Source organism: Malus sylvestris, chromosome 2 (assembly GCF_916048215.2).
Source record: "Malus sylvestris chromosome 2, drMalSylv7.2, whole genome shotgun sequence".
NCBI lineage: Eukaryota > Viridiplantae > Streptophyta > Magnoliopsida > Rosales > Rosaceae > Malus > Malus sylvestris.
Window position 1 is genome coordinate 8,868,781 of NC_062261.1, and position 15,625 is coordinate 8,884,405.

General features: G+C 37.9%; 1 protein-coding gene across 1 annotated transcript; it reads right to left on the reverse strand.

Annotated features, from left to right (window-relative positions):
* Window positions 1–7,590: 7,590 nt before the first annotated feature.
* Window positions 7,591–12,392, reverse strand: LOC126583074 (protein STRICTOSIDINE SYNTHASE-LIKE 5-like). Its single transcript, XM_050247378.1, has 4 exons — window positions 11,881–12,392; window positions 8,437–8,744; window positions 8,158–8,290; window positions 7,591–8,037 (listed from the first exon to the last, which is right to left on the reverse strand). Exons 1-4 carry the CDS (start codon window positions 12,325–12,327, stop codon window positions 7,756–7,758), a joined length of 1,170 nt encoding a protein of 389 aa, XP_050103335.1. The 5' UTR covers window positions 12,328–12,392; the 3' UTR covers window positions 7,591–7,755.
* Window positions 12,393–15,625: the final 3,233 nt, after the last annotated feature.

Here is a 15,625-nt window from a genome sequence, read left to right on the forward strand (position 1 = left end):
TCCGATCAGCCGGGAATGATGCTCATTTCTCAGCCGCTAACTCCAGACAACTACAACACTTGGAGCAGGGCGATGGTCGGTGCATTGAAAGCCAAAAACAAACTTAGTTTTGTTGATGGAACTTTCAAGAAACCAGAACAAAAGGTTGCTGCAGCAGACTTGCATCAGTGGGATCGATGTAACAGCCTGGTTAAAACATGGTTGGTAAATTCAATATCACCGAAACTTCAATCGAGCGTCATTTACTATGACCTTGCGTACCAAGTTTGGGAAGACTTGAAAGAACGGTTTTCTCAAACAAACAATATGCAGTTGTACCATATTGAAAGTGCAATTCATGATTGTGTCCAAGGAGCAATAACCGTAAGTTCCTACTTCACCAAACTCAAGACATTGTGGGATGAGAGAGATGCTGCGATTAGCCTACCCGATTGCGACTACAACACTTTGCAACATGTGTTGGCATTCCAGCAAAATCAAAAGGTAATTAAATTTCTTATGGGACTTAATGAAACATTTAGTGCAGTGAAGGATCAAATTCTGTTGATGGATCCACTTCCTCCCGTCAACAAAGTATACTCCCTTGTGCTGCGACATGAGAAGCAGCACAACACCACCACAGGTAAAACACCAGTTCAGGAAGCTGCTGCCTTTGCTGCAAAAGGACCAGATTCTAGCAAGAAGGGTGCTGATATGAAATGTACTCGTTGCAACAAAGATAATCACACCTCTGAAGATTGTCGTGCCCATTTAAAGTGTGATTATTGTGGATGGAAGGGTCATATGATAGATTATTGTCGAAAGCTTTAAAGGACAGATCCGGAGCAACAAAGAAGTGATTCTAAACAGCAGCGATCAAGAGGAAATAACATTTCAAGCAACCTTGAAAGGCAAGATTTGGGAAATTCTTTCCCTTTTACACCTGACCAATGCAAGCAGATCCTGACCATGCTCAATGGCAATAAAGCCAAGGCAAACAACGTTGGTAAAAATTCCTCTCTAAATGATCTCTTAGGTAAAACTTTTTCTTTCACTTCTTATGATCAGAAGTCATCATGGATCCTAGATGGTGGTGCCACATACCACATAATTTCCTCACACACTTTGTTGACCTCCTTTGTACCTGTTAAAAATAAAACGGTAAAACTATCAGATGGTTCTTATGCTACTGTGACACATATAGGAACCATGCAGTTTTCCCCATATTTTATCTTACATGATGTCCTTTGTGTCCCCACGTTCCAACTCAACCTCATCTCTATCAGTAAACTTGCCTATCAGTCCTTGTGCATCACCATTTTTCTAAGTTACTTTTGTGTGATTCAGGACCTACGTTTGGGGAAGATGATTGGGACGGGGACTGAGCAAGAAGGCTTATATTTCTTGGATGACACCAACGGCAGAACCACCTTGTCCACTTGTCATGCTGTTACGAAGGCTTCATCCTACCTCTGGCATCAACGCCTAGGGCATCTCTCTGACAAAGCCCTTCATCATACTTCACTTCCTAATAATATTATTGGTTCTTTTGTTTCGAATAATTGTCTTATGTGTCCTCTAGCCAAACAAACAAGATCTCAGTTTTCATTAAGTTCAATTTCAACTAGTAAGCCTTTTGAACTATTACACATGGATATTTGGGGGGGGGGTTTCGTGTCGCTTCACTCACTGGAGCACATTATTTCCTCACAATTGTTGATGACTACACTCGTTCCACTTGGATTTACTTAATGAAACACAAATCCAACACACGACATTATTTGACCAGTTTTATCAATCTCGTTGAAAACTAGTTTTCTCACAAAGTGAAGGCAATTAGGAGTGACAATGGTCCATAATTTAATCTTGCTGCATTCTACTCGACCAAGGGTATTATCCATCAAACCACTTGTGTTGCAACTCGACAACAAAATGGGGTGGTTGAACGTAAACATCGTCACCTCCTTAACGTTACCCGAGCCTTACTTATTCAAGCAAACTTACCTACCAATTTCTGGGGAGAAGCCATTCTCATTGCAGCTTATCTCATCAATCGTACGCCCACACCCGTCTTGCATGGTAAAACACCTCACGACCTTTTGTTCCACAAACAACCTAAATACTCCCATTTGAAAGTTTTTGGCTGCTTATGTTTTGCATCTACGCACCCATATCATCCGTCCAAATTTGATGCCAGGTCTACCCCATGCATATTTCTTGGTTACCCTTATGGAAAGAAAGGGTACAAAGTCTATGATCTTAACACACGTTAAATTTTTGTCTCACGTGATGTACTATTTCGTGAACATACCTTTCCCTCTACTCATTCTTCTGCATAACACTCTGATACCAACCCTCAACCAACCTTACCATACCTATCTCCCATGGATGATCTCTCTTTTGATCTGCTCAGTACCACACCTCTCACTCCCATCGTCGACGACCCTTCTCCTCCCAGAGACACCATTCCCGACCCTCTTGTACCCACACCTGCTACCATACCTCCACCTCCAAACCCCACTCATTCTCCTGCTAACATACCACCAACCCTACCACCCCAACTCTCCCAACGTTCGTCTTCCCGCATCACTCGACCACCTTCTTACTTTCAACAATTTCATGTTGGTGTCCCGCTGCCTTCTCGTCCTTACCAATCATCGGCCTTTACCGTTGGCTCACATAAAGGTAGTACCTCTCACCCTCTCTCTCACTCCTTAACTTATGCTCGCTTGTCTCCCACTCACTGTGCCTTCATCGCATCTCTTTCTCTTGTCAAAGAGCCCCACAATTACCTGCAAGTTATTTAGGATCCTAAATGATGCCAAGCCATGCTCGATGAGGTTACTGCTCTTGAAGCCAACCACACCTGGACCCTTCAACCTCTTCCTCCTGGGAAGAAACCCATCAGCTGCAAATGGGTCTACAAAGTCAAACTCAATACAGATGGCTCAGTGGAACGCTACAAAGCACGCTTGGTCGCCAAAGGGTATACACAAGTCGAATGTCTTGATTACACCGAGACATTTGCTCCTGTTGCTAAATTAGTCATGGTTCGGTTATTACTTGTTGTTGCTGCTACCAAAGGTTGCCATTTGTATCAACTCGACGTCAATAATGCTTTCCTCCATGGCGATTTACTTGAGGATGTTTACATGCGACTCCCACCTGGCTACGAACGAAATGGGGAGACACGAGTATGCAAACTTCATAAATCTCTCTATGGGCTTAAACAGGCTTCGAGACAGTGGTTCATTAAGCTTTCTTCTGCACTCAAGGCCGCAGGTTATCACCAGTCCAATGCGGATTATTCTTTATTCGTCCGATCCAAAGGTACCAGCCTTACTACTATTCTAGTGTATGTGGATGATGTGATATTGGCAGGCAACGATTTACCATTTATTGAAAAGACAAAGGAGTTCTTGGCTAACAAATTCAAACTCAAAGACCTAGGAAAATTGAAGTATTTTATAGGCATCGAAGTTGCAAGGTCATCTCAAGGTATTTCATTATCACAACAAAAGTATGCCTTAGATATATTGGAGGATACTGGTTTTCTTGGAGCAAGACCGGCACGGTTTCTAATGGATCAAAACTTGATACTCACACAAACAGATGGTGAATTACTTGAAGACCCATCTGCATATAGAAGACTTGTTTGACGTCTAATTTATTTGACAATAACACGGCCAGATCTTGTTTACTTTGTCCACATTTTAAGTCAATTCATGGACAAGCCTAGACTGCCACATTTAGATGCAGCGCACCAAGTTTTGAGGTACATAAAAGGGTCACCATGGTAAGGCATCATGCTTCACTCAACAAGCTCACTTCAATTGAAAGCATATTGCAACGCTGATTGGGCAAAATGCAAAGACACAAGAAGGTCAGTCTCGGGGTATTGCATCATGCTTGGAGATTCACTTATATCTTGGAAAACAAAGAAACAAACCACAGTAGCGAGATCAACATCGAAGGCAGAATATAGAGCCATGGCGTCTACATGTTGCGAGATAACTTGGTTGAAGTATTTGCTTAATGATTTATGTGTCAATCACTCACAACCAGTTATTTTGTTTTGTGATAACCTAGCTGCACTTCATATTGCATCCAACCCCGTGTTCCATGAATGGACAAAACATATCGAAATCGATTGTCATTTGGTTCGAGAAAAGATACAAGAAGGAGTTGTCCAAACTGCTTATGTACGAACTCTACAACAATTGGCAGATTTATTCACCAAGGCACTGAGTACCTCCCAGTTTGAAAGTCTTCTTAGCAAGTTGAGTGTAATCAACATACACTCCAACTTGAGGGGGGGTGTTAAAGATTGCAAGAATCAAGGATGAAGGATTTGGTCATATATCAGCTGTATAGGAAAGTATCAATGTAATATTTAGTTTCTGTTCTTGGAAGTCAACTTATTCTTACCTAGTTTAGCATGCACTCATGTATATAAGTGTGCGTTGTATATCTCATCAAGTAATCAATATAAAGAAAACCTAATTGGTTTTTCTACACTAAACTTGTCTGGTACTTTTCTTGCTATAATCTTTCACGCCTCATTTCTCATTTTCACGCTAAACGCGACACCGCTCGGAGAAGAGAAGATTCTTCCATTGGGAAAGGAAATTAGCGATGTCGGTCTCTGCAGTTTCAAAAATGGAGTGCCGAATATCAAGTATCATCCCTATTTTCTGTAATTGAGCTTGTTCTTGAGCATCGCCTCTTGAATCTCTATTTTTCAGTATTGCCATCGGATATGAAAAATTCGTTACTTTGGAAAATGCGTTCTCTATCCTGTTAATGGTTGTCAAAGGTGGATAATAATGCTTATAGTCCATGGTTTACATCATTCTCTCCATTCTCTTCGTCGATTTCGTTGGGCTCGGGCTTGTCGTCGACGGTTTGGGAAAAGGGGTTTGCAAACACATGCCTTTGTCTACTACCCAAAAACCCTAAAAACTTCAATCAAAATTGCCTCAAACTTGGAAATTGAATTTTGGAATCACATGCCTTTGTCTACCACCAGAGTGGGATTTTGCCATGGGAGAGATTAAGGAAAATGGAGAGCGGCGGTATGAGAAGTGAAGGAGAATGGCCCAATTTGGCCGTCAAACTCACTGTATGTACATAACATGTACACGACATGCAAATGATGTGCTCACAGATATGAGCTCAACCCAAATACTGAGAGCTCCCAACTCTCTCTTCGAAATAAAAAAAATGATGCAAAGATTTATGAGTTTCTACAATTTATATGTGGGTATGTTTGTCATTTGGCTTTTGTGCATTGAGTGCGTGGCTTGTGCATAGCCGGTTCATCCTATTTGAGTCCAAAGATTAAAAAAAAGAGATCATTTTTGGCAATTTCTTTTTTTTTTAGGAAAATCAAACAGAGAATGAGTAACAAGGGAGAGAGAAAATAAAAGGCTTTTTATATTAGCACCCCACAAAATATTGAATGTACCTCACATTAAAATTTAATATTAAGTAACTTAATTATCCTACTATGCAATGACAATTTTGACCTTATTTGGTTAAAAAAATAAAAAAATTATATATACACCCCAATTCACTTTTTACGTATTATTTATCATCTTCAACTATCAAAACCCTTCCGACCCTCAATTGTTGAATAAAACCCTAACCAATGAAACTACAAACATGTTGATTGAGAAAAATTATTTTTGACAAATGAAACACAAAATCGATGTTTTAGAAGCTTCACATGAGGTCAGACTTCATATTATTTATTGTTTTAGTGATTTTGACGACATCGATAATTATTTAATCTTGCTTTTGATGCGTTATTCAAACTTCTATGTTCGTATTCATCTTTTAGGGATCACAAGGATTACATGAAGAATTAAACTCCTAAAATTACCACCAAATATTAAAAACAAACGACATGAGTTTTAATGATGAAATTGAAAACAACCCACATATGCTTTAAATCCCAGGCGGTATATTTTGTCAAAATTTTAGTCGGCATTATTTGTCCAAATTAAAAGCTTTATAAGATTTGAGAAATGTGGGGTGTATGGAAAATATGGGGTGCATATAGAAAATATAAGGTGTATATTAAGAATGTGGGGTGTGAGGGTATTATGGGGAAGTAAGTGGAGTGTATTAAGATAATTTTTAATTGAAAAAACAAATGTGAGGTGTATTAAGTATGTTGGGTTTATTCAACAATTTGTGGGGTGTTAATATAAAAAGGCAGCCCACCACCTAAATACAAGCCCAATAGCAAATAAGAAAATACAGTATAGGTTCAAAAGTGGCCAGCTGAACAATTTTTTTTTTCCTAAGACTGTAATGGAAACCAGCAGCCACTAGATGCACCTCCATTGCAATGCCACCACCACCACCAAGAGAACAAACCAACAGAACAACTAGATCAACAGAAAATGGGGGTGAGCGGGCCACCCACGCAGTGAGCGCTCACATAATCTTACCCAATAGTGCTAAAAGCACTTTAATAGCCCACCCAACACCTGAGGAGAAGCACACAGTCCGACTAGTAGAGGCTGGTAGTAGAGAACGTGCGACGAACAATATCATCGGAGCAGGAGAGGACCATGAAGATCTGAGACTAGCTCGTGGGAATTGAGACGAAGTTCAAAGAACAAAGCTCAAGGGAAGCCAAAACAAAGACCAAATGAGAAAAAAGTGCAGAAATTAAAAAAAAACTTATTGCGTGGAAGGGTGTGGAAATGATGAAGGAAATGAGGGGAAGAGGGAAGATGCAAAGAGTGGAGATGGATGGAAAAGAAGGAAGGAGGGGGAAGATGGGGAAAAAGGGGAAGGAGGGAATATGCAGAGGATGGAGAAGGAAGAGAAAGAGGGAAGGAAAGCTAGAAAGAGATGGCAGTCAAGCTGCCGCCAACCAAAAGCCGGAGTAAGGAGCGGCGGCTAGGAGAAATTTTTTTCGCTGGAGGTAGAAAGGAGGAAAGGTTTTAGAGAGAGGTTAGAGAGAGAGAGAGAGAGAGAGAGAGAGAGAGAGAAAGAGAGAGCAAGAAAATATGTTAATCAAAACCTTTATTTCCGCCTTGCGATGCTCTAAGATGGTAAGAAGTTATCTCTTTCAAATTTTTGATGTGAAATCGCAGTAACGATTTCTTAACGTCGTAGGCTTCAGTTTCTTGGTAAGAAGAAGGGGGTGGGGGAGGACGAAGAATGTTTATCCTTGTAATTGCATAACTGCACCTGGTTTAGTGGATAATTATCCTTTTTCTTGAAAAAATTTCTAACGTGTTTCTGATAAACTTTTTTGGATTTTTTTTTAAAGGAGACAATTGGTGACCAACCACGTCCATTCATTCCCGCGGGGGGGGGGGGAGGGGGGGGAGGACGAAGAATGTTTATCCTTGTAATTGCATAACTGCACCTGGTTTAGTGGATAATTATCCCTTTTCTCCACGTCCATTCATTCGCCGGCGCCGGGCCCGGGGGGGGGGAGACACACAAATATTTTAGCCTCCCCCTGACCATAAGTTTAGCTTCCACACCAACATTGAGTTTCGAACCCAAGACATTCACACATTTTTTGTAATTTTTGAAGAAAGCCTTGAAATCCGGCCCTTTTAGTTTTTGATTGTGAAGGAAACAAAGGGAAATATTTGGTCTCATGATATTTGACTGAGGAATGTCAAACAACTATTAATTGAAAGGGAAGGATTTCTATCTAATAATATCAAAGCAAACGTCACAAAATGGGATATTAACTATTGAGATTTTGCTACAGTCAAACGCCCACCCGGCTGAAATTGCTGATCATATAATGGCTGCAATCGGTGGGTTTTCTTGAATGTTAAGGCGGAGCATGTAAGGATAAATCGGCGAACCGCAGTAAATGTAATTACCAATCTTGATGCCACTTGAAATCATTGACAATCCTGGATCATAGTAGTGAGCAATCAAATTTCCTTCTATATCAACGGCCAGAACTCCACCATTCTTCTCCACACTGGGTCTTAATTTGTATTTCTCCATAATTGCCGTCACTTTTCTTATGAAAGGATATCTAACAGCCAAATCCCATGCCAATGAAAGCCCCTGCGTTCAAAATTGCACACGAGAAAAACCTATCAATTTTGAGCCCTTTACTAGGTAATCTTGGAAACTTAAAGGGCATAACTGCAAAGTGGTTTATAACAGTCTTAATTTACTAATTACCATTGACATTGCAATCCAGTAATGGCCTTCTCCATCATATCTTATGTTATCTGGCAAGCCTGGAAGATGATCAATAAAAGTATCCACGCTTCCCTTTTTCTCACCTTGTATGTAAAACTTTCTACACCTGCTCCTGCAAAATGCATAAACAGAAAGACAGTCTAACATGTTACGCTATCACTATTAGGCTATCAATTTACATGATGCGCTCGAACAACAATTTATAAATCAGACAAGCTCATATCGCATGCAAAAATTGTAAACTAATTGACAACGTACATTGGGGTTTCGCAGTAGATTACGTGACTCTGATCCGGTGAAACCACCACGCCATTAGCGAAGTACAGATCACGCAGCAGCACTGTGGTCTGTTTGGTTGCTGAATCGTAGCTCATGAGTCTTCCGTGAGGCCGGCCCTCCAAAATGTCCCAAACATGGTCTTTCATATTGTATTTATATGAAGCATCTGTGAAATAAATCATGCCATCCACTGCTACATCTACAGCGTCCGTCAGTAAAAATTTTACACCCTCAGCCTTGTCTGCCAGCACCTTTACCTCACCCTCACTTGTTACATTCAACAAGCCCTGCCATACACTACATTTAATTATTCTGTACAGTATAAGGAATTGAATTTCACACACCCTTTTTTACTTCTACCACATCGTTTTTTGTTTTCAGCCGTCGGATCGGATGCATTGAAGAAGATCAATGGACAGAAATTAACAAGGATGTGTGAGAAGTAGAAAATGATGTGTGGATAGCACATCCCATAGTATATCCTATAGATAACGTGTCTCATGCCTTTTTATCCACAACATACTACGTCTTCATGGGATACAATACCATACAATACCTTAAAATGAACATGTAACAATTTTATTGTTTTAGTTTGATTTATTCAATATGACTACTCTAAGTAAAGAGGGGTGTGTGTTGACTCATGTTCGTCGTGTCAATTGATTTTTTTTAATGTTAAATTATATTTGTTAAAAAAACTAATTTTGCTTTTGTCACATTCTAGCCCGGGACAGATCACATCCCGGGCCCACTCTATCACCATAGCACGATATTGTCCGCTTTGGGTTTACCATTCCCTCACGGTTTTGTTTTTGGGAACTCACGAGCAAATTCCCAGTGGGTCACCCATCCTGGGAATGCTCTGGCCTCCTTCTCGCTTAACTTCGGAGTTCCTACGGAACCCGAAGCCAGTGAGCTCCCAAAAGGCCTTGTGCTAGGTAGGGATGAGAATATACATTTAAGGATCACTCCCCTGGGCGATGTGGAATGTTACAATCCACCCCCCTTAGGGGCCGACGTCCTCGTCGGCACACCACGGCCAGGGTTAGGCTCTGATACCAATTGTCACATCCCAGCTTGGGGCGGATCACTTCCCGGACCCGCTCCACCACCGTAGCACGATATTGTTCGCTTTGAGCTTACCATTCCCTAACGGTTTTGTTTTTGGGAACTCACAAGCAACTTCCCAGTGGGTCACCTATCCTGGAAGTGCTCTAGCCTCATTCTCACTTAACTTCGGAGTTCCTACGGAACCCGAAGCCAGTGAGCTCCCAAAAGGCCTCGTGCTAGGTAGGGATGAGAATATACATTTAAGGATCACTCCCCTAGGCAATGTGGGATGTTACAGCTTTTTATTAAAAAAATATTCAGAGAAAAAAATGAAGCTAAACATCAAATCGAGAGTTTTATTTTGAAATTTACATTCAAAGTTATTTTGAATTGCTAGTTTAGCTCCGATTAAGTCATTTGTATATTTTTCACTTGTATGAATTACAAGTGATGACACTACTATTTTCTATACTAAAAGAGGGGAGAGTTTGGACCTTTGAGAAGCATTGGGTTGAAAAAGAATAACCTATCCACTAGGCCAATATCCACCATTTGTCACTTCTAATTTTTTAGAATTCTAGTTTATAAAGTGTAAATTTTGAAAGCTTCATAAAATTAGCGTTATCCGTTAATATATTTAGATGGACATTGTTTGGCTTCTTAGATGATGGAGTTACAAAGTGACGTGTAAAAAGATGATCTTGAGAATGAATGTTTGTATTATAAATTTGCACGGGGAAATAAGGTCATGCCATCATATAAAGAAGAATAACAACTTTTGAAACATGTTGATATACAAAATTGGGTCTATCTTGGATCAACTTAGATCTGACCGTAAATGATACAAATGCACAGGAACACAAGAATACGTGGTTCACCCCGAGTTAATTGGGGCTTCACGACGGTGTAGTTTCTGGTTCACCATGTAAATGTAGATTACTCTGTGAATGAGGCTTGTTGCCTTTTAGAGAATACAGGTGCTAGGGTTATGAATGAATGACCATCTCTAAGATGAGGGTGAGAGATCCCTTTTACATGACACGAGCTTCCATACCCTTTTACATAGCTCATGTGGGCTAACTAGATAAGTAGTGAGGCCCACATGTGGTACAACAAAACACATACCATATCTATACTACCTATTAATATTTTAATAGGAGACTTTTTGTCAACAAAAAAAAACAATTAAAATACTATTATTGTTGTGACATATGTTCTTATCAATATATGATTGTGTAAATCTTAAGTAGAGATAAAATATGAATTCTTTGAGATCTAGAAGATTTTTCCTAATATACTTTGTATTACTTGGAGAACAAGTTTATCTCCTCCTTATTACTGTAAATAAAGGCACAAGGACTGGAGAATAAACACACAATTCCTCGAGTCTATTCTCCAATCTCTTTGTCTTCCCTTTGCCGCACCTTTCTATTAAATATAAAGAAAACTAATGAAAATAGCTTGAAAACTTTAAGTTTTAATGATAAGGACAAAATAAATGGTAAAATGAATAGTACCATGATTGACTTTTTAGTGTAAAAATTTGGTTTTTCGTTAAAGTGAACAGTACCGAGAGTTTTTCGTTAAAGTTCCCTTAAATATAGGCCACAACAATTATACCATTCTATACATAATTAAAAGAAACTATTAAAAAATAAAAAGTATGGGCATTAAAATAACTTTGAACAAAAAAAGTTCTTTTTTTTTTCTTCCATCACCACCATATCATGAAGGCATTTTTTACTCTCTCTCTCCCTCGCTCTCTTTCACTTTTTTTTTTCAACTTCTCTCTCTTCCATATATATTTTTCTTTTTTAATCTTTTTTATTTACACAAACATAATGTGTGGGCTTCTTTTATTATAAATTAAGAAGATGATTTTAACACACTATCTTTAGTCTTTTACAAACTCTTGTTTAATCTTAACCGTTGGTTTTGTTCAACTTATTCAATATTATGACTATAAATAAAAAGAGACTTGTGAAAAGCTAAAAAAAGTGAAAAATCACTTTCCTTTTATAAATCACTTTTTTTTTGTTTTTAAAGTTGCATTTTTTGTGCCTTTATACTACGGTCTAGTGATATTCATTTTCATTCATAAGTGAGAGATCTTAAATGTAATTCTCGTCAAAGGTTAATTCGAATTACATTATTACTAGTCTATTATGAGGCTAAGCCCTCTTCTCTCTTAGATAATATCTTTTATTCAACAAAAAAAAAAATTGCATTTTAGGAGACCATTCATTAAAGTTACTACTATTCGTACAAATATAAATAATATTTAGATATTCACTAACTAACAGTATTCTATGTACTCTCTTTTTTATTTGACCCAGTAAAAGAATGCCACGTGTTCAAATTAAACTGACTAACCTTGTCGGCATCAGCCACTAGAACTTCATCGTGATGCCCGAAAGCGAGTCCGAGCGGTCTGCCGCCCGTGTTGACCCAATTCTCCACCGCAAACTCGGGATTCTCCGACTCGTTCCTCTTTATTCGCTTCATCCACCCGTCTGCACAGCCAGTGTAAATAATCCCCGATCTCTTATCATAAGCCACGTCCTCCGGCCCCGGCAGGACTCCATACCCCACACGCTCAGCTCCTCGAAGCATGCGAGGGTTTTGAGCTGGGGCCTTCTTGATTAAGTGCCGAGTCAACTCACGAAACGGCACGGGGGCCGGGTCGAACGAGTCGAGTTGGTAGATTAGGGTTGCAGCAAAAATGGGGATGATCAAGATTAGAAACAGAGAAGTTGGAGCTGAGAGCCATGATGATTTGGAGCTGGGTTTGGGTACAGAAACCGAGTCTGCTGAGTTCATTGACTCGGGTATGGCGTTGAATTTGTGGTTTGGTTATGAATACTGAACAAACTGATCACCTGAGGCCTTGTTTGTCAAGCCGTATAGCGTACCGGATAGGATAAATAGTAAATACCCAAGTGTTTGGGGACAAGGATTGTCTTCTACTTCCTGTGCCTCCTGTTTTGTGTGGTCACGGTTAAGTTACGTTAACATTTTATATTATTTTTTTATAGATATAATAAGACAAAAATGAATAGTAATATAAAATGTTGACATGACTTAACCGTGACCATACAAATAGAGGGCACGAGGAGGGCACCGAAAGTGGAGGGCAGACAATCCTTGTCCAGTGTTTGGTGTAGTCTTGCATTAAATAGTACCCGGATTAATTAAACTGGGCCCATATCCTTAAACGGTATACACCTGCTAATTTATCCAACCCAAAACCTTTGTATTATTAGTTGGGTAGGAAAACAACGCTATGTTCTCTCGCTCTCTCCCTTCGCGTCCCTCTTTCTCGCATCGTGCACAAGACTCATTCCTGTTGCCGTCGTCTTCGTCAAGATTTCTTCTTCTTCTTCTTTCTGTTCTGCTCTAAATTTTTGTTGAAGTTACAATTCCTTTCAAAATTAAGGTTTTGAACCCCAGAATTTAAATTATGTAAAATTAATTAGGGTTGGAAGATGAAGCTTCTTGGCTCAATTTCTACGGTTGCGACGACCCACCACGATGTAAATTCAATTAATTGATTTCCTTGACAGGATCTAAAACCCGACGACCTGCAAGTCGCCATTTCGTCGGAATCTGGGTTGTGTGCAGAAGATCAATGACGACGGATTGTTTGCAGATGATTAACTACAAAGAAAGGGCAGTGGCCCTTTTTGGATTATTCTATCGATTTTTTCCTTTCTTTTTTTCATTTTATTTACAATTTTTGACATTGTCTTTCATAAAATATAATGCATTACCGCATAGTCAGTTTTTAGTCTGATTCTACACCAAAAGGCCGACTAATTTAGTCAATACTAACCGATGTACAAATTATCTTATCTGACTAAAATAGTCAGTACAGTCCGAACTGCCAAACAAGGCGTAAAATTATAGATATCCAAATATCTAGTTCACTAACTCAATAGTAGCATTAAAGAAAAAAAGAAATAAAAAACTTCATTTTAATCCTTAAAAAATATGAGTTTGACTATAACATTGTGTAAGATTAAAATCCAATTTTAGTCCCTAGTATATTTAATCATCTCATTTATTAGTTATATTTTGATGTTCTATTTATCTTTTTATTCCTATTTTAATGTATTAATTACATTTAAATTTAATTTTCATTTCATTCATCATAATATATTTTAATGTCTACATTTAGGCAACTAATTTTTTATAATATATATTCCGATAATAATTTTGTAAGTTCTTCATTTAGGTACATTAATACATTTGAATATTTTGGTATATCCATCGATACAAACATATGGGTACATTAATTCAATATAATGCATTTCGGTACGTACATTTTGGTACACACATTTGAGTATTGACTTTTAGGTACATTAATTTAATATACTATATTTCGGTACATACATTTCAGTACTTTAATTCAATATAATACATTTCGGTACATACATTTAGGTTCATTATAATATATTTCGGTACAATCATGTAAGTACAAATATTTGGGTACAATCATGTACGTACAAATATTTGGGTACAAAAAAGTCAATTTTATATATTTCGACACAGTCATTTCTGTACACTTATGTATTTATATATTTTTGTATCACAAATTTCTTTTAATATTTTCTCATTTATGTTCATTTATAATTAAAGAACTAAATATGTGCATATTAATAAAATTAAAATTTAAAGTGGAGAGATTAAATAAAATTACACATTAAATAACAAAAATTGAATATAAATTTGGATAAAAGTACACTTCAAGGGATTAAATTGAATATGTAATCTAGCATAAGATTTTTTTTTTAATTTTAATCTTTTGCAAAGACTAATTCAAAAACCCCTTAAAGGGTTAGCCAATGACGTGTATGTGTGTATATATATATATTTGTATTTCGTTTGATATATAACTAATAAAAATGATATAGTGTGAGTTGGGTATTCTTCTAGTGCTTTGTGTTTCCTTTTTTAACCAACTGTATCTCGAGTTTAAATTTTAGGGCTATTAGCTGTAATAATATATTTTGATATTTGGTTGCAAAAATGATCAATGTTTATTATGTTGTTATTATGTTATTGTTGTGTCGTCAATCTATTATCAGTATGTCGCCGTTCCTAAAAAATGATCATCATGCAGACTATTATAATGAAAAGCAAAATATAACTTGTTGATGCACAAAATCAGCGAAGACTTTGGTACAACAGAAAGTGTCAGGTTTTGTGACCTTCGCTTGGTTGCTTGGTTGCTTCAGTCACTAGTGAGGATAAGTACGTAAATGAATAGAGACAGAGAAGCAAACACAGGATGTACGTGGTTCACCCAGATTGGCTACGTCCACGGAGTAGAGGAGTTCTTATTAGTAGTGAAGGGCTTACACAAGTACAAAGGATCAAGCTCTCAATTTAGTGAGTTCTTGTGAATGATTTAACACAAAATGGCATTAGGAAATATTGTGGGGGAATGACCCCTATTTATAGAAAAACTTGTAGCTTTGTCACATTGACATGTGTCATGTTATGATTGGTTCTTGATGTTGACACGTGCTGCGCTCTGATTGGCTTCTAATCTTGACACGTGTCGAGTAGTGATTGGCCTCCTGGTCGGAGGGGAACTCTTCTGGGTCCTTGACAGTATAGCGTTGGCCGGTGCTCGGTAGTTTCGGGATTGGTCAAGTATGGTACAAACATAACTTTGAAATAAAAAATTCAAGAAAATAAAGAAAGAAAAACAATCTAGTTGCCGGGTATTGAGAGGTGAATCACACATCAAGGAACAAGAAGAGATTTTGCATGTACTTATAAGTAGTTTGACTACTCCCCATATTACCTATTGATTTCATAATGGAACATCAATTTTCTGCACGTAGTAAGTGGGTTTTTAAAATTTTCTTTTTTAACTTTTAAATAAAAATAATTATAAATTAACTTGTTATTTGAAAAAGTAGAGAATAAAATATAAAAAGGGCAAATGACGCTTTACTACGATGGCAGAAAGCAATTATGTCTATGCACTCTGATGTGGGTTCGATCTCCATCAATCTCTTTTCTCCCTAACAACTAACAATTTAACCGCTATCGTTATTAAAAAATTATAAAAAATGTTAAACAATAAAAAAAAATAAAAAAAAATTTA

Coding starts and splice junctions, on each gene's coding strand:
- LOC126583074 (XM_050247378.1), bottom strand. CDS start 12,327: ATGAACTCAGCAGACTCGGTTTCTGTACCCAAACCCAGCTCCAAATCA. Junction 8,745..11,880: donor TAGTGGCTGATGCCGACAAG/GTTAGTCAGTTT, acceptor AGTGTATGGCAG/GGCTTGTTGAATGTAACAAG. Junction 8,038..8,157: donor ACTGGATTGCAATGTCAATG/GTAATTAGTAAA, acceptor TTTTGAACGCAG/GGGCTTTCATTGGCATGGGA.